Source organism: Stenella coeruleoalba (genome assembly GCF_951394435.1).
Source record: "Stenella coeruleoalba genome assembly, chromosome: 5".
Classification (NCBI taxonomy): Eukaryota; Metazoa; Chordata; class Mammalia; order Artiodactyla; family Delphinidae; genus Stenella; species Stenella coeruleoalba.
The window spans coordinates 116,872,168-116,891,414 of NC_137150.1; the positions used below are offsets into that span (position 1 = coordinate 116,872,168).

At 34.0% G+C, this 19,247-nt stretch overlaps 1 protein-coding gene across 2 annotated transcripts in view; it reads left to right on the forward strand.

Annotated features, from left to right (window-relative positions):
- USP25 (ubiquitin specific peptidase 25) overlaps positions 1 to 19,247 on the forward strand; it is a 139,952-nt gene that overhangs the window by 31,502 nt on the left and 89,203 nt on the right. For both annotated transcript variants that reach the window (XM_079921351.1, XM_079921349.1), the window contains exons 4-5: positions 2,689 to 2,812; positions 12,588 to 12,750. In XM_079921351.1, the coding sequence (XP_079777477.1) occupies positions 2,689 to 2,812; positions 12,588 to 12,750 (287 nt within the window). The remainder of the gene's footprint in view (positions 1 to 2,688; positions 2,813 to 12,587; positions 12,751 to 19,247) is intronic.

A 19,247-nucleotide genomic window follows, 5' to 3' on the forward strand; every position in this document is an offset into this window, starting at 1 on the left:
TTATTATTATTATGAGAGTATTTTTTATTTAAGGAACGCCTTCCTTCATAGGGTCATTGGGGATCCCAAGGATCCATGGATTACACTTGGATACTGCTAGTGTAGAGGAAAGACCACTGGACTTAATCATTTGAAGACTTAAAGTTGAAGCCTGTGTACCATTCTTTATTCTTATACTATTAGACTTCATTTCTTGCAACTTCATTATCTCATTTATGAAATAGGGTTAAAAGCATCTTGCCTAGTTTTTTGCTTTTGTGTTGCTTGAGTTACGATTGCTAAATTATGAAAAGTTCTAAGTATAACTTGTTGCCATTTCTAGGTGAGTTCTGCTCTAGCCAGTTTGGTTTACTTGTCAGTCATGAAACAGTAAACACTCTAGATAGTTCCAAAGAAGAAATTTAATACAGGGAACTAGGTTCTTAAAAAAATCAGTGGAAGCAATGGAGGAAGGATCTCTAGCTCAGCTTTCTGAAATGACTCCTGGATTCTTGCAGGACTGGCCAGCCAGGGAAACCATTCCGTCTGCCACAGTCAGGAAGATAGTGAATCAGGAGACTGCCTTTGGGACTACAGGGTTCAAGAGCGTACATAGCTCTATAGCTGCTGCCCAGGGAACAAGCAGCCAGGATTAGGTAACTGCCACTGAGCTGTGCCTGGGCATTGGAGTGCAGAGTCTGGTTACCACTTCTACTCTATCTCTTGACATACCTGAAGCTGTAAATTGGATACTGGATTGCTACTGTGGAACAGCCCACATTTCTTCAGTCATGCTGGAGAAAAACAGCCAAAAGCAGCAGGATAGTGGCTTCCCCCCTCAAGTCTGCCTTCCAAATCTTATGCTGATGCATCCGATTGGTGGAACCTAAATTTTATCCAGAAGCATAACTGCAGGTGAATCAGGAAAATAAGCTTGTTTGTTTTAATCTTTTCAGCTTCTGTAGTTGTAGAAGGCACACAAGGAGGATGAGAGATTGGAGTCTGAGGGCTAATTGATCATGTCCCCAAAACCTGTTTTTCTGCTTCTTTGTGATTTTCAGGTTATTTTCTTTACTTCCATTATTCTCTCTTTACTCACCCAAGTTCTAGTCATTATTTAATGATCATGATAGTTCTCATTTTTATGAGGCCACTTCATGCCTCTCCAGTCCTAGCTTCTTTATCAATATTTCAGCTGGACTGAATGACTACACCCGGTGATATCCATCTACAGCTGTGGTTTGGTGGACTCGGAATTTGTAAACCAGAATTAGGAAACCTTTGGCCTGCTGACGTACGTATGCATGCTCCATCATTTCACTTGCTCTATAACTCTGTTCCACATTTTACTTGACTGAGTTTTTTGGACCTTACTTACTACATTTTTGTGAGGTTTTGTTATACTCTCTAAGAACATTAAAAAAATCTTCCGTGGCCAACTGTTATTTTTAATATTCTCATAAGCTGCTGTTTGGAGAAAAAAGTGTATATAACAATAGAAGTAGACTTTTGAAACTATCAATATACTTTATTTTTTATTAAGTGCAAAATATTTTTTTTCTAGTAGTTATATATAACCCTGTAGCCAGATGGTAAAATGAAGACACTTTATCTCCCATCCCCAACCCTTTTGTTTGTTTCTCTCTTATTCTAAGATTACAAAGAAAAAAATTAATTTTAACATGTCTCGAATACAAATAAACAAAGTGATTATAAAACTTGTCCAGGATACCAACCAGCATAATCCCAACTATGCAAAGATAAGGTAGTAACAGCTATACTTCTTTCTCTTTCTCATCCCATTATTTTGTAATATCCTACTTAGTAACATGTTATGATCTATCATTGTTTAAATGATAATAGGAGTATAATTGACATCTTTTGAGGTAAGGAAATAAATCGATGTATATTGGGAAATTGGATTAAAAATCAGTTTTTTTGAATGTGGTAATAGTTGTAGACTTTATTCTTTGGAAGAAGAACACTTACAGCATCTAGACTACTTTATTTTATTCTAACAAAAGAAAACCTGTCATTTACTTGCATATTTTTCTTTTTTGTGAAATGAAAACCTTTTTTTTAATTAAAAGGAATGCATAGAACATTAAATAGAAAGTGAAAGATCCTTATACTTCCTTCTCCCCATAACCCTCCTCATCGAAATTAACCACTGTTAACAGCTTCATACATTCATCCAGACTTTAAAAGTATATATAAACATAGATATATATGGTCAATTAGTTTCTGAAACATAGTTTTTGAGAGCTCATTTAATTATTATACTTTAATAAATGTCTAGGTAGTATAGCCGACTGGAATGTGTGTGTATTTGGGTTGACTTCAGAAAGCATAAATATAAATGTTTAATTATGTTGGCTTCAGTTTTTGTTGTTAAAGAACCTGTTTTTAGCAGTCTTTCTGCTTATTAGCTTTTAATCAGAGACTTCATAGTAAATATTGAGATTCCTCTGTAATGAAAAATATTTATACTCTTAATTGCTTTAGGTATATTTTATAGAGAAGAACATTCAATTTCAACGTATAACCAATTTAAAAAGTTTGCATTCTCTTCAGAGAGGCTCTTATACAGAATTAAGTTGGTGCTGACTTTGATTGGAAAGGGTATATTGGGTATAAAATCTCCATTATAAGAATTACCTTTCATTTTGTTTGACTTTTAATTTTGAGAAAGATAGTTTTGCTTTTCAGATGTGATTGATCTCACTGGAGATGATAAAGATGATCTTCAGAGAGCAATTGCCTTGAGTTTGGCGGAATCAAACAGGGCATTCAGGGAGACTGGAATAACTGATGAGGAGCAAGCCATTAGCAGGTAAAAATATAATTTGTATAAAGTAGATATAAATACTATTTATAATAGAAATAATAATTGACTTTAATTTGAAGAGGCACAAAGATATACTTTGCAATTCTAAATAAACTATTAATAAACTTAGTATTGTTTTTATATTTTATGTAACTCAGATTTTCTTATTCTAGATTCAACTGCATTTGAAACTTAGATTGTTTTTAGGATTTTGGAGCGGCATTGTGGGGCATTAAATTTAGGTATATATTTTAATATTTCTTTGATTTTTTTCTTTCTTCCCCTAATTCCTTTTGGATACATTGTCCAATTCAATTTATAGTCATTTATGGCCAGGGTCAACAAACTTTTTTCTGTAACGTGCCAGTGGTAAATATTTTAGGCTTTGTCAGCCATCTGGTTTCTGTTGCAGTTGCTCAACTCAAGTGTTGTAGTGTAAAAGCAGCCATCGATAATGCATAATTTAATGAGGGTGGCTGTGTTCCAGTAAATCTCGATTTACAAAAACAGAGGGCCAGCTGGATTTGGCCCATGGGCCATACTTTGCCAACTTCTGATCTATAATATGATAGTATATTTATAGGTTTTTTGTTTTTTTTTTTTAAGAAATAAGCAAGATTCCAAGATGTGTGATGGAATGCATCTTTTTTTTTTTTTTTTTTTGCGGTACGCGGGCCTCTCACTGTTGTGGCCTCTCCCGTTGCGGAGCACAGGCTCTGGACGCGCAAGCTCAGCGGCCATGGCTCACGGGCCCAGCCGCTCCGCGGCATGTGGGATCTTCGCAGACCGGGGCACGAATCTGCGTCCCCTGCATCGGCAGGTGGACTCTCAACCACTGCGCCACCAGGGAAGCCCTGGAATGCATCTTTTGATTTAATTACCAAAACTTTTTAGTTTGAAAAAATTTGATCCACCAAAGGATTAAATAAGTTTGATTTAAAAAATAAAACTTTAAATTATAACTAAACATAATCTTCTAAACAACTCTTTGGAGCCAATGGTAAGTTTATCTTACTGAAGAAGAAATTTGTCTTTTAAGAGGTTAAATGATTTTCCAAAGATACACAGCTAAGATGGGTCTTATGACTCCAATGTTCTTTTCCCCTGTTAACAGAGTTGTTTGGTAGCAGAATGTACCAGCTTTCTTAGATAATTTCCCTTGGCACAATATTAATAGTACATTTCTTTCTGAGTAATCTGAGATTACCGTAGGAGATGCCTCAAAATGCTATGTTTAGCAAAGGCACATAATTTTTTGTAGTAATACTTTTTAATGTCTTTGTTACTTTGGAAACTGCTTTGTATAATAAGATATCAAGATGGCAAGCCTTAATTAAAATTCATTATCCTCTTTAGTTGTGGCTAATATCATTTAATACCAGTAATTTTAAATGAAAACCAAAAGTACATGTGCTATTTTTAGACATTTTATTTAGGCTTATTTTTTGAAGGATTTGGAGAAATTATAAAGTTAGATTTTGTCTTATAAAAATGAATTGGAATGAAATATTTGTCTTGAATAATTATAAAATTTGAAAATACTTAAGCTTTATGAGAAATATTTTAAACATGAAATACATCAGTTGGAATTCATATTTAAGGGGAATGATAATCTAGTATGTGAAAAAGAGATTATAAAATAGAATATATACTATGATACAAATATTTTTAAATGTATATATATTGTTATATATATTAATTTATATTAGTACATAAATAGAAAAAAGTCTGGAGGGTTATATACCAAGTAGTGTCAGTAGTTTTGTATCCTGTGTTTTCTAATTAAAATAACATAATTAGATAATCAGTATAAATAAATAAATAAATAAAAGTTAAGAAATTTAGATTATTCCTAATCTCTATTACATACAATATATGTTATATATTCTTTAAGATACTGATTTTTGTCCAAATGGAAAAAAAAAACTCTTTAAGTTAATGCACTTTTTTTTCCCTTGATCTTTTAATTTTAGTATACTCTTAAAATAGTAAATACTTTGCAAGTATTTTTATTGTAGATAGCATTGCAGAGAATTGCTATAGTGTAGTATAACAAAATTTTATGTAAAATTATACTCAGAAGTAAAAAAAAAATAATTTACTGTTGCAAAATGTAATTTTTTCCCTGATATGCATAGATCTTATAATATATAGTTAACAAAAAAGTTAACTGCAACATTCAGTAAATAAGCACATTTATAAATCATATTGTATTAGAAATAAGGGAATATGAGAATTCTAGTTAAGCATTTGACAAATATAACATTGCAGTGAGTTTTATTAAGGCTTAGACTCTAAATTCAAAAGGGAAAATGGTGAATTTTTTAAGGAAAACATTTATATATTATGCTTAAAAGTAAATTTATTTGTTCATTACCTAGTAAGTTCAGATGACAAAATCTTGCCAAGTAAAATCCTAGAATCATTTGACTATGGTTATATTTCAGTATACATACTTTAATATGAATTCACACTTTTGGAATACTGCGCTATTGTGCACACCTAGATGAGATAAAACCTTTTTACATCTTACAATCTTGTGTTCAGGCACCCATAAATTTCATGGTAAAATTTCTTAAGTTGAACATTTTACAAGTGTACTTCTTAATATAATTACTTCTTAATGTCAGGATTGGATGCATTTATTATAATTATCTTAGTTATCACTGCACAGACAGGGAACAAGTAGAGTATGGATAGTAGAAATTTGTTAATAAACTGCATTGTGGCTAGTTTGTGTCTAGCATATTTGTTGTGAAAATGGCTTGCCTCATGAGATGACTTTGAATAAGTTGGGTAGAAGGTAGGGCTAGGTTCTAGTTAAAATTGTTACAAAGACCACACCTTCAACAGTTTCAGGAAACATGGTAGACTAAAACAGATATTCTAGTGGAAACAACCAGAATGTGTTGTTTCTGTTGGATGTAAAATATTTTAAGATCTCTTGAAAGTATTATAGAATTGTTAAGATAGTAAGGGCTATAATCAGACTAAATCTAAGTGAAAGGTGGAACCCAAAGAAGTAAGTTCGGAATGCTGAAAGTCACTTTTTGACATGATGACATTTGCTTGTGTGTATAAATTTGAATTTCAGTTTTGATATCCTTGTTGAATGTGGGAAAAAGAAGTTAAAGGCCATTGTCTATATTAGGTGGGAAGTTTTAATAAGAAATCATTCCCCTTGTAAAGTTATGTCAATGGATGACATATTCACAAATAAGGGTAAATCAGAACTATCCCCCCCTCTGAAACCCCTATAATACTACAAAGACAGTTGCCTTAGCTATGAGGAGTGTTGTTGGAGGGGATGAGATTTGCTCCTGAGAAGTTATACCATGGTTGTACAGCTAAAATTTGTGTCACTTTAATGATTCAATAAATCTCTACTTGAAAAAGTACTGTGAAAATATCTTCTAGAAATGAAAATAAGAATTACTAAATTAAAAAAAAGGAAAAGAAAAAACAGAACACAGGTTTAATAGCAGATTAGAAATAGCTGAAGAATGTATTAGTAGACTGTAAGCTATATGAGAAGAAATTATCCAGTGTGTAACAGATAGCTAAAAAGTTAAATAATATGAAGAAAGGTTGAATGACACGGAGAATAAAATGAGTAGGTCTAACATACATTAATTGGTGTTACAGAAGAAGAGGAGGGAGGGAGTCAGAGGCAAAATTTAAAGTGATAATCACAGAATTTTTTAGAAGCGAAGAGGTAACTTGTAATTTCATGAGCCAACAAATCCCAATCAGAAAAATGAAAAGAAACCCACACATAAATTCATTATAGTGACACTCCAGAATACATAAGACTGGGAAAATCTTAAAATTACTCAGAGGAAAAAGGTAGAATTATCCTAAAAATAGTACCAGTGAAAGTGACAAATGACACAAATTTACATAGCAGTTAGACACATGAAAATAATAAGTTCGACCAGTTAAAAGTGGACAAGTTGCCATGTTGGGTATGATGATAGATTATAGCAGTGGTGGTAATCTTTGTGGTACAAGTTTGTTGAGTCACCTCATTGGAGAACAGCCACCACTATATATCCAACACAATGGCTAAAATGAAAAAGACTGACAATATCAAATGTTGGCAAGCATGTAGAGCAATTGGAAGTGTCATATATTGTTCGTAAGAATGTATAATGGTACAGCCACTTTGGAAAACTGGGAATTTCTAGTGTATTTCAACATATATTATGCTAGGACTTAGCATAGTCCACGTTTCCACTTCTAGGTATAGACCCTTGAGAAAGAAGCACATAGTGCCTTTATTGATAATAACTAAAAACTGTAAACAACCAAATATCTGTAAGAGCAGAATAGTTAACAGTGGTTGTATATTCACACAGTGGAATACTAAGCAATGTAATGGAAAACATTTTCCTGGTAATTTAAAAAATGTGGAGGAATCCACAAAGTAACATGTTGAGTGAAAGAAACTTGACACAAAAGAGTAACTGCTGTGTGATTCCATTTATGTGATGTTTAAGGACAAGCAGAACTAGTTTATTGTGGTAGAAGTCAGATTGGTGATTATCTGAGAATTAGAGAGACACTATTGATTGGGAAAGGGCATGACAGAATTTTGGGGAATAACAGAAATTTTCTATATCTTTGTCTGGGTGGTGGTTACATGCAGGGTGGTATTCATTGGTAAAAATTTCACTGAACTATACATTTAAGGTTTGTGTTTCTTATTATATGTAAATCACCTCAATAAAATACTCTTACCAAGAAAAGATGTATTTAGCCCTGTTGGTTGATAATCAATATAAAAAAGGTTATGTTTTTATGTATAAGAAAGAATGATAAGGAGAAAATTTTAAAAGCTACCATTTATAACACATAAAACTATTAAAGACCAGGAATAAATCTAATAAGTGTGCAAGAACTTCTAAGAAGAAAATTATTAAATAACACTGAGACATATTAATAAATATGGAAATAATTGGAAATGTATTCTGTTTCACAAATTGGAAGACTGAATATTGTAAAACTGGTTAGTTCTCCTTAAATTAACTTACGGGTTTAGTGTGATCACAATCAAAATACCAATAGATTTTTTTTAAAGGAACTGTAGAAGATGAATACTCCTTTCGTCCCTCCCTTCGTCCCTCCCTCCCTTCGTCCCTCCCTCCCTTCCTCCCTCCCTCCCTTCCTCCCTCCCTCCCTTCCTTCCTCTTCTTCCTTCTTTCCTTCCACCTTCTTTTTTCTTTTCTTTTTGGTTGATCTGTATAGCTTAAATGATATGCATGTTTTCCAGTGAGTATGTTGCTTGCTTGGAATAGACTTAGATGATCCAAAGTGGAATATTTTCTATAATGCAGTTTAAATAACAATACAAAAGAAAACAAGCAAAAAAAAAAGCCCTCAAAATCAGTACGATAAAATTCTACTAGGAACATGAACACTTACTGTAAGTAAGTGCTTTGAAGATTCATTCAATATAGTGTGTAGAAGGAAAAGAGACAGCAAAACATTTTGTCATCTTTTTATATTGTTGAATGCCATGGTCATGACTAGTGTTGAGAAGATAAGGTGATTGTAGTTGGGGTTGGTATTTGTGGCTTTTGGGCTTGCCTTTTTCAGTATGCTACATTTTGTTCTAAGCTATTTCTGAGCTCTGAGATTTGCAGTGTTATTTTTTTATTCTCTCTCTCTACTTGCAGCCTTAATATCTGAAATGTAGCTATTGGCATACTTTACACTTTAAAGCCTGGGTAGAGTCATTGGCTTTACTTTGTTTTGTGAGGCCAGGGAAGGAACCCTTATGAGGACTTGCCTTTATATGACGCTTATATTAATATGCCAGGACTGGACTATAGCAAAGGACAAGGGCTTGGGAATGGAGGGCTCATATTTGGGCTAGAGGTTGGGCTTTTTGTTTTTTTTTGTGGTACGCGGGCCTCTCACTGTTGTGGCCTCTCCCATTGCGGAGCACAGGCTCCGGACGCGCAGGCTCAGCGGCCATGGCTCATGGGCCCAGCTGCTCTGTGGCATGTGGGATCTTCCCGGACCGGGGCACGAACCCGTGTCCCCTGCATCAGCAGGCGGACTCTCAACCACTGCGCCACCAGGGAAGCCCTAGCCCCTGTTTTTTGTTTTTGTTTTTTTAAAATCATGTACGCTCTAGGGATGAAACAAATCCATGTTTCTATCCTCTGGTTGCTGGTGGGAGAGACTAGTTGATTAATAATTTTGTGCAGTGTAATAAATGTATTTATAAAGTCTTTTAGGATCCAGGAGGAAGTGGTAGGAGGAAACCTAACTGGAGCATGTTGTAAGTCCTTGGTGATTAAAAAACTAAATGTGTTATAAGCTCTAAGTGAAGATCACAAAGTCATGGCATTCTTTAATCTACTATTTTTAGTACCATAATTCTACCATATTACCATATGTTTAAGGAATATTATAATAAATCTACTTCTTTAAAACTCATGCTTTTATTATAATGAATGATGATCTCTACCATATGACTGAATTGAGTTATATGAATATTTAATTATATACATTTAAGTATGTATACCCACCCACCAAAAATAAATGTGGTTTAGAAATGGATACTTCAAAAATTTTTATATCTTTAGGTCACTTTGAGAAACAGTGAACATGTATGTCTTAAGCTCTACTCAGTTATTACAGTTTGTATGTAATTTTACCTCTGTAAAAAGTTTTATGGGAATGCTGGAGAGATGGTATCTTCAGTTTATATCCTTGACTTTCTTTCCCTCCTCTTGTAACAAAAAGTGCAGGTAAGCTGCTTGGTCCTAGAAAGTACATTTGAGGCCATACATTCTCCCAAAAGTAGGCAAGGGAACTAAAAAGCTTATATTATCTTATCACATTAATGTTTTCATACAACGTGAAAATCAGATGTATTTTCCTGGTGGGAGGGGGCTGAAGAGGAGGGTGCCTGAACTGACTGTATCGAACCATTAAAAAAATACTTTCTGGTTTTTAGTTTTTAATAATCTTAACTAGATCTGGAATTAGAAGAATGTCATTATCTCAGGGGAGTCTAGATTGTAGATTTGGGATGGGTTGTTGACACTTGTGGGGAACAGGAGACCTAGTTTTACTCAATATGGTCTTGAGGCTGAGTTTCATTTTGTTATTAACTTCATGTGACTTATTTTTTCAATTTTTAATATTTATTTTTTTAACCTCTTTATTGGTGTACATGTGACTTATTTTTAGACTTTAATTTTTGTAGACAGTACATTTTATAGAAATCAGGTCTTCTCAAGTTTTCCATGACTGTTGTCTGTGTGACCCGTTTCCTGGTCATTATGATACAAATGATCTGGTGTGTTGGCATTGAAAAGGGTTATTTCTAATTAGTATTTTATTATAATTAGAAGTTTAAAAATATGTAATGGTAGAGGGTCATCCACCTAGAAGATTTAGGAATGAGTGTAGTTCTCCTTGTTCTCCTTCACTTTTGATCAGTTTATGCTTTTGGAATATACTGTAGAATCCTCTTTTTTAATGGTTATTGTACATGCCCACTGGTGCTAATCAACTGCTTTATGCCTCTTCTGTCCCTTATATATGACCGCTGGTGCTAATTCTTCTTTCCTGTTTGTGTTATTGTTGCTACTTCACCCAGAACCCATTGCTTGTTTTTTAGTTCATTCATTTCTAATTACCAATGAGGAATAAGGTTCCTTTATTTATACTTCTGGATATACATATGTTACAAAAGGAGCAAACTTTTCAAATGAAAACATTCCCATTTATAAAAGTCAATAAATAATTAAATATACCTTGTTATATAAAATAGACTTTGGTGTTGTATTTACCTTTTGTATACCATGTGTTAACTTTTCTCTTTTGAAGTAGTCGCCTTGTACAAATTTAATTTTTCCAGTTGATTATTCTCATTCTTGTATTACATTATGTTGAATTGTACAACTTGAACAGTAGGAATTCTCTCAGGTTGGCTCTTTGACTTACCTCCCCCTTATGTTCTTTAAAACTTATTTCTGATAAGAGTGGGATGTTCTAGATAAATGCTGACTTTCTTATGCCCCAATTCATCTAATAAATACCTTCCAAGGAGTTCTACTACTTTTTAGTGGTCAATAGTTTAAGAGAAAAAGCTTGTATGGGCTGAGGTTGCATGGAGAGTTGATATTTAGGCAGAGTACTGCTGCTAATGTTGGACCACTCTTAAAAGTGTATACTGTTTATTTTTAAATATGTGAGTTTACTTTGATCTTTACATTGTAATGTATCATGTTGTTTTATTTTTTAATTAATTAATTAATTTATGGCTGCGTCGGGTGTTTGTTGCTACACACAGGCTTTCTCTAGTTGTGGCGAGCAGGGACCTTCGTTGCGGTGTGCGGGCTTCTCGTTGTGGTTGGTTTCTCTTGTTGTGGAGCACGGGCTCTAGGCGTGTGAGCTTCAGTAGTTGTGGCACACGGGCTCAGTAGTTGTGGCTTGCGGGCTTAGTTGCTCCGTGGCATGTGGGATCTTCCCAGACTAGGGCTTGAACCCGTGTCCCCTGCATTGGCAGGCGGATTCTTAACCACTGTGCCACCAGGGAAGTCCCTATCATGTTGTTTTCTGCTTTCTTTTTTTCAGTATGTGGTTTTACTGATTCCCAAAGAAGACTCTATCCTACATTCATATAAGTTATTTTAAGTAATACTAGTTTGGAATCTAATACATTGTATCTAAGGTCATGTTGTAAGGTTAGAGACAAAAGAATAATTTACTTTTTCTGCATAATTAAGGAAGATAGCTATATTATTTTGACATTAATCTGATAGAGCAAAATCTTTAGGAGAAAAATAGTGTAGCATGAATGAGATCTTCTCAAGAAGCCAAAAACGTTGAAAAAACTTATTCTTGCTGAGGTTTTGTAATGAATACAGAATGCGTTAAGATATTTAGCTATTATTTATGCTTATTTAGAATAGTAAGTAACACATGTCTTGAGCAGGCAAAAATGCATGGTTAGTTTATATGTGAGGATTAGGGTTTTCCAGCATGTTGTTACATGTTTAAGAGCAAGAAGAACACCATTAAGCAAAGTAGCATTACTCTTAGCCATGTTTAGGTATTTTAGATATATTTTTAGATATTGTGTAAGTGCATTTATTTTGAAGAGTTTAATCTTTTATTATTCTGATATGTAGATATTTATTTCAGTAGATTTCTCCCTAGGCAAACTTTTGGGTAAAGAAGTGAACACATAAATATTCTCTCCCTTTATTTAGCTCTTGTAGAATCATGGATCTCTAAAACTGAAAGGAACCCTAGAATTTACTTTACCCTTTTTATAATAGAAAAGGAAATTAATGGTCAGAGGAATAAAAGTACAGTTTTTTTCAATTTTTAGTTTTCTTGATTCAAAGTAATTCTTATAAAAATAGTCATTATGTTATATTGTAAATATGTATTTCAATACAGTGACTTTTCAGAAAACTTACCTAGGTACTGTATCCCTGGTACTAAGCCTCTAATTTGTTGAAATATAATTTAATATATTTCCTATTACATAATGCTGTCTTTTTGTGTTTGAAATTTCCTTTTTCTGAGAAAAATAGGCTGCATGCCTCTTGATGTGTTGGCATTGCCACGGCTATGTTCTTAAAACTAGCCTCCGCTTGAGTAAATTTAGTTTTAAATATTACTTCCCCAGATGGATTGTCTAGAGCTTAATCTATTAAAATCCTTAGTTTATAGTATGCTATTTTCTAGGGTACAGCACTAAATTAATACTGTACTTTTTTCCCCCATCATCTTCTTCCCATTGTTTTAGAGTTCTTGAAGCCAGCATAGCAGAAAATAAAGCATGTTTGAAGAGGACACCTACTGAAGTTTGGAGAGATTCTCGAAACCCTTATGATAGAAAAAGGCAGGACAAAGCTCCTGTTGGACTAAAGAATGTTGGCAATACTTGCTGGTTTAGTGCTGTTATTCAGGTAAGAGTCTTTATGCAGATCTTATTTGGTGGGCCTGACAGCAATGGAAAGTGGGTTGGGGTTGTGTTTCTTTTAAGCTGTATACTTTATATATAACTGCAGATCAGGTTTTAGTATGCCTTTCTGTCTACTAACCTAGTTTGGGGATTGCAGTATTCCGCACCCCACTTTGTTCCTCACTCCCAGTATGGAGTTTTAATGATAGAACACTACCTAATGCCTCATTCAGAATTAATTTTTCCTCCTTCCCATTTGTTGGGAATTGTCAGAGTGGAAAGAAAATATTTTTGTATATAAATCCCTGAAAATTTAGGGAAGGATGTAATCAAGGTATGAAACCAAAACTGTTTTTTTTTTGTGAGTCAAATCAGAATTATTTATATATAATGGAAAATATCATTCAAGAATTATAGTCATTTAAATACTATTTTTATGTAAGAGAGCATTTTATTTGAGGAGGGAACAGATTGACAAATAATTCTCAATACATATGTGAGAATGACGTAAAGAATAAATGTTGATAAATAAAGAATAACATATTTTCTTTCTAACTTGGAAAGGCCTTAATGAAATGTTTCTTGAGCTCCTTATTCTAAAATGAAAAATGTTTGTATGCATAGATATCCATCATCTTCTCAGTTTGGACTAATTTTCTTTTTTTTTTTTAAACTTTTATGTGATATGACTTTTGACATAAATCTTTACCATTCTCAGACATTGATAATGTTAAATGTCAAATTGTAAAACGTTAAATTAAAGTCTCCTTAAATAAAACAATCTATGAATAACATGCTCTTAATTTTAATTGCCATTTAGGAAAATTAATATTTGTGCTTATTTTCCTAATACAGCTGAATTGTAGCTTATTTATTATTTCTGATGAGTACTTTTTAAATCATTAGATGTATTCTAATTTACATTCTTTTACATTCAAAATATCTCTTCATTTTGTACTTTTCCAAAACTGTATACTGTGTAAACTTTCATATGATATTAATGCAACTCACAGGTTATTAAGTTCATTTCTACAAGGTTATTAATTGTGTTCTCATGGCGATTAACCAGTAGTTTTAACTTTTTTTCTACTTCCGTGTTATAATTTCCAACTCTTTTCTGCCTTTCTGACAAATAATATTATATAATTTGATTTCCTTTGGTTTTCTGGATTTATGCCTCACTTTTTAATAAACTGTGGTATACGCTAGTTAATAATATGGTACGTTATTTGTTTTCTAGCCTATTAAAATGTTAAGGAATACCTGGATTAGCATAAATTTGTGATGATACTTTTGTTCTTGGCCTTGAGTATGCATTAATTGTTCACTTACATGCCAACAATATCTCAAACTTTATTTGCTATCTTAATCTCTTAGATCTTCTTAATAGGCTATCTTGCTTTACTTGCACTGTTAGTAAGGGCTTTTTTGCATTTCATTGTTCAATCTAAATTTCATAATTTAGTCATCATTTTAAAATATGAAGCACAGTTTTAAGGCTCTGATCTGAGTGTTTATGAGTATGCTTTGCAGCCTGTATTTGGACAAGTAGATGCTACCTTTACACTATTACAGCCAGTAAATGAGGCTCATTGATTAGCTGTTCCTCTTAGAAAACTATAAGAAGTAAGAAAGTGCTTCTAAAGAATCAATAGTTTAGTTAGAATAAACACCTAGGAGAAGTAACCGCTAACCTTGAAAAATTTGGATTATAATAAAGTAATAAGATACTGACTTGGGGATGTGGAAAAACATTAAGCTTCAGAGTTCAGAAAATTGTGGGTGGGAAGAAAAATTTATCTGGAGATAACTTCATTTTGTTTTTGAATGTAATTTTAAAGTCTCTTAACCCATTTTACTTTTCATTTCTAGTAATTGAAATATTTTATTTTTTCATTTCTTGACATTTGCTTAATTTCACAGACATCTGAAATATAACAGTTTATCATCATAAATGGAACTTTTCACTTATGAAAGAAAATTTGGGTAGGAAATCTGTATTAGTGCTGGAAGTTTTTAAATTGTATTTTCCAAAGCAAGGTGGAACTTGTTCAGGCTGTGACATAAATGTACTGTGAAGTTTCAATTACAAACTTTTCTCAGGGATGGAATTTATTATACTTAGTTGGCAAGACTAGTATGAAACAACAGGGAATTCTTCTCTTTGTAAGTATTTCTACCAATTATAGTAGTTTACTGGGATTATAAATCTCTAACTTCAGAGTAGGTAATGAGTATAGGCTACAGAAGGCACAGCTTTGTTATATTTGTTCCTTTAGGTACTGAGACCTAAGTATTTTGGAAGAAAAGGGGAACAGAATATCAGAAAGAGACTGTAAGCAAGGAGAAGGTTGTACAGAGAATGGCTTACATAATCTTTTGGATGCTAATAATATTAGCCTGACTGTCTTTAGATTGGGTATCAACCAGTTATCTAGTCAGGACTATTTTCATCCTGTTCAAAAGGAACTTTTATGTAGAAAGTACTAATTGGGGCTGCTTTTTCCACTAGGGTGTCAGTGAATTAGGCAGTTACTTATAGGAATATGTTCTCCTCTTTCTCTGGTTTGGGGTGTTAAGTTCAAGTAATTCATGGATTCTCACGATAAACCTTAGCACCATTCCCATTTGGATGCCTCTGAGATGCTCAGAAGTAAGGTGCTCATACTTCTCAGTTTGCCTGGTACAGTCCCAGTTTACTCACATTGTAGGTCTATCAGCACCTATTAATTAGTCTTGAAGCCCTTTTTCATACTCAGAAGGGTTATGGGTTGGATGGTAAAGTATATGGTCACCTTATGCATAAATTATGAAACTCTAAGTTGACTAAAATACACGCATCCTGAGGGCAGAGAGCACATCATCTAGGTTACTGTTCTGTACCAGTGTATAGTAGAGTGTCTGACACGTTGGAGGAACCCTTTAAGTAATTACTGAGTTAGTAAATGAATGAACGGTAAAGGAGCATATATTACTTATGGTGGAATTGAAGACTTAAGATGCTTCTACCACTCTAATGTATTAAAAGTATGGTATTGAAAAGGTGCTGCAAGTTTTCAAAACATTTCAGGATATCATTTAACGTGTTTTTCATAGCACTTGCTTTTGTCTCTAATTTTCATCAAAGAACATGAGTACATAGTTCAAAGAGAAAACCAAAAATCCCATAGCAATAAAAGCCTTGTGAAAAATAATAGCCCTCTGCTCCAAACCACCCTGCCTGAGAAGCATAGTCCTGCTTCTTAAAGGCATCTACAACCAATTCTGTTTCTCTAGCTATCTTTGTTTTTCTAAATGACATGCCTTTCTGCAGAGATAGATGAGGATTTAGCTCTTTTCATTTCACCTACCTAGAATTGCCTTTCCTTTCATCTCCCAACATAGTTATATCACCAGTTAAAAATAGTCAGTAGTCAGTGTTTACATTTTCTTTGACTTTGTAGACATTATAGTGGTTTACTAAGACTACCCCTCTGTAATTCTTTGTTTTCATGGAGTTGTCAGTTGCCACCTTTTCTTCTTTCTGTTTTCTGTATACTTATTTATCCTTAAAAATTTCCAGCTGCTTCAACCTCTCTTTTGAGGTATTATCCATAGTGTGTTTCATATACTCAAACATCTCAAACATGTTAACTCTTTTCTTTTCTTTTTTTTTTTTGGTGAGGGGAATCCTTTACAACATGAGATTTCTGTGCCTCAAATCCAGACTGGATCCTGATTTTTTTGTGGTTTAAGCATGGTTGCTAACTTTCCAAAAGCAGGTCTAGAGAAAGGGAATTGGGGAAGGGACAGTTGGGGGTCAATTGGCAGGCTTTTACTTAACCCTATTTGTAGCCCTGAATCTCATCCTACCCTGAAATATACCATGACTGATTTTTATGAACCTGAGTCAGTTAAATTATATTCAAAGTTTGAATTTTCCTGTATTCCACAGGAAGAGAGAGAGAGTACTTGTCTGATGCTTCTCAGTCTGGGAAGGACATAGGGCTTTAATTGCTCTGTATACAGACTTTCAGTTTTTAATCCTGCCAGTCTGTTTCTATCTCACATTGAAACTTATCTGATACCGTTTCATTTTTTTAAAAATCCACCAAGGAGAATTTATGTTGCTCTTCCTTAGTATTTTTCATTATAGACAGTTTATGTCTCCCTTTGCTCTCTTGTCATCACTCTTTTTGTTTTCCACAAATTATGTATTTAAACTCTCATCTTCCATTAGCTCTCTGAAATTAGCAAGAGTTTAACGAAACTCTACTTTAACAAATTTCAAAATTGACACATTAGCTTTGGACTGAATGAAAGGATACTTGTTTTCAATGTGTATGACTCACAAACACAATTTAGGCAGTAGTGACAATTACTCTTTCCCACCCCTTTGAAGGCATGTGTTGACTAATAGTACTATGCCTGGTTTATGGTATAGATTGGTACTTAAGATAAATTTCTGTGATTTGTTGTGATAATCCACGGTCACAAATTCTACTTCGGGTAGTAACATATTGTTTTCGGACATCTACCCGCTCATATTTTGCTGGAGTCCAAAACAAAACAAAAGAAAAATGAAATCAGCTTTTTGAAGGCATCATAAACCCTAAAGCAGTGAGGAATTTTGAGGCTACACTTTGAGAGAACAAGAATTTCAGAGAGTAAGCTTCACATTTTGGGCTGATTTTATCTTTGAGGCAATTTCAGGAGTGACTACTGATTGGCTGGGGAGCTAAGCAAAGTTTCACACAGGCTTGGAGCCCTAGGAAACACCTCAGATTTTCAGTTAAATTCTAAAGGGCTACACCCTAGAATTAACTGAGAACTGAAAAATAGGCCAGGCTTTATAATTTGTGAATCCCAGCTTGAGATTTTCTCAGAATTGATTGGATTAAGATGATCTAGGCTTGAAAGTAGTCCCAGTTTTGCTGCCTGCCAGAAGGAAATGTAAATTCTGTTAGAAGATACTATCATCTCGAACTTAGAATTTTCTCCTTTTGCGGTATGCGGGCCTCTCACTGTTGTGGCCTCTCCTGCTGCGGAGCACATGCTCCGGACGCGCAGGCTCAGCGGCCACGGCTCACAGGCGCAGCCACTCCGCTGCATGTGGGGTCTTCCCGGACCGGGACATGAACTCGCGTCCCCTGCATCAGCAGGTGCACTCTCAACTACTGCGCCACCAGGGAAGCCCCTTTTCTCCAGTTTTTTACATACAGTGTCTAGCACTCAAATCAGTCATAATTAGTTATATCAGAAAATAAGACATGTCCAAAAATTAAGAGAAAATAATGGATAATTAGAAATATACCTACAGGGAAAACTAAAAATCGAATTATTTGTTATGTAACTATTACTATGCTCAAGGAATTAGAAGCATGATTGAGAATTTTGATAGAAAACTAAAAACTATAAAAAGAACAAAATAGAATATTTTGTTCAAAACAAAATATTTCTAAAATAGAAAATTTAGAACTGAAAAATATGATAAATGAAGTTAAGATATCAGTGGAAGAGTTTAGCAGGCTACAGACACACTGAAGAGAGAATTAGTCAACTGGACAGTTTGTGGAACATTTTCACACTAAAGCCATGAGATACAGATGAGAGCATATAAGAGATATTTTGGACATGGTGTAAATTGTATTAACACAATTTATTTTTGGTTCCAGAGGGAAACTAAAAGGGAAATAGGATAAAAACAATATTTGAAGAGATGACAAAGAATATTCCAAGCTTGATGAAAGAGATGAAGCCACAGATTAGGGAAGCAATAGGAACCAGGTAGTATGAACGTAAAGAATACTACACTAAGGCACATCATAGTAAAAGAGAGAAACACTCTAGACAGAGAAAATAGTAAAAGTAGCCAGATAGAAAAGGTGTATCGCCTCTATGAAGGAGCAAAAATAAGACTAATGGTTGACTTCTCAACAGAAGTGCTATCTTTAAAGTTCTGGGAAAAATTAACTGGCTGTCTAGAATTCTATAACTAGCAAAAATCTTTAAAAAATGAAAAAAGCCCCCACAATTTTCAGTTTAGCAGAAGCTGAAATACTTTGTTACCAGGAGACCCACACCAAAGGAAATTCTAAAGGGTGTTCAGGAAGAAGAAAAAAGTTTTCCAGTGGGAGCTCAGAGCATAGAAGTGGGATTGAGATTCTCCAGATTTGTCAATATTCTCTTTCCTATTTAAATTCCTTTTAAGAACAGTCTGTACTTTGTCCCCCTTACTTTTATCCCATTTCTTCAGGACTCATTGCTGCTATTCTGCCATTCTACCATTCTACTGGAAAGGTGACTTCCCAATTGACAAGTCTAAAGATTATTTTCTTGCCCTTACCTTACTAGAATGTGGCAACCTTCAACCTTTGCTAATTTTGTCCTTCATGAAATTTGCCAGTGATTCTTGGATGTACTCCAGAATCTTCTATGGTACTTTATATCTTTGTTGAGAGGTTCCTGACATAGGAATTTTTAAAGCTCTGCAGTTATTCTGATACACAACTATGTTTGAAA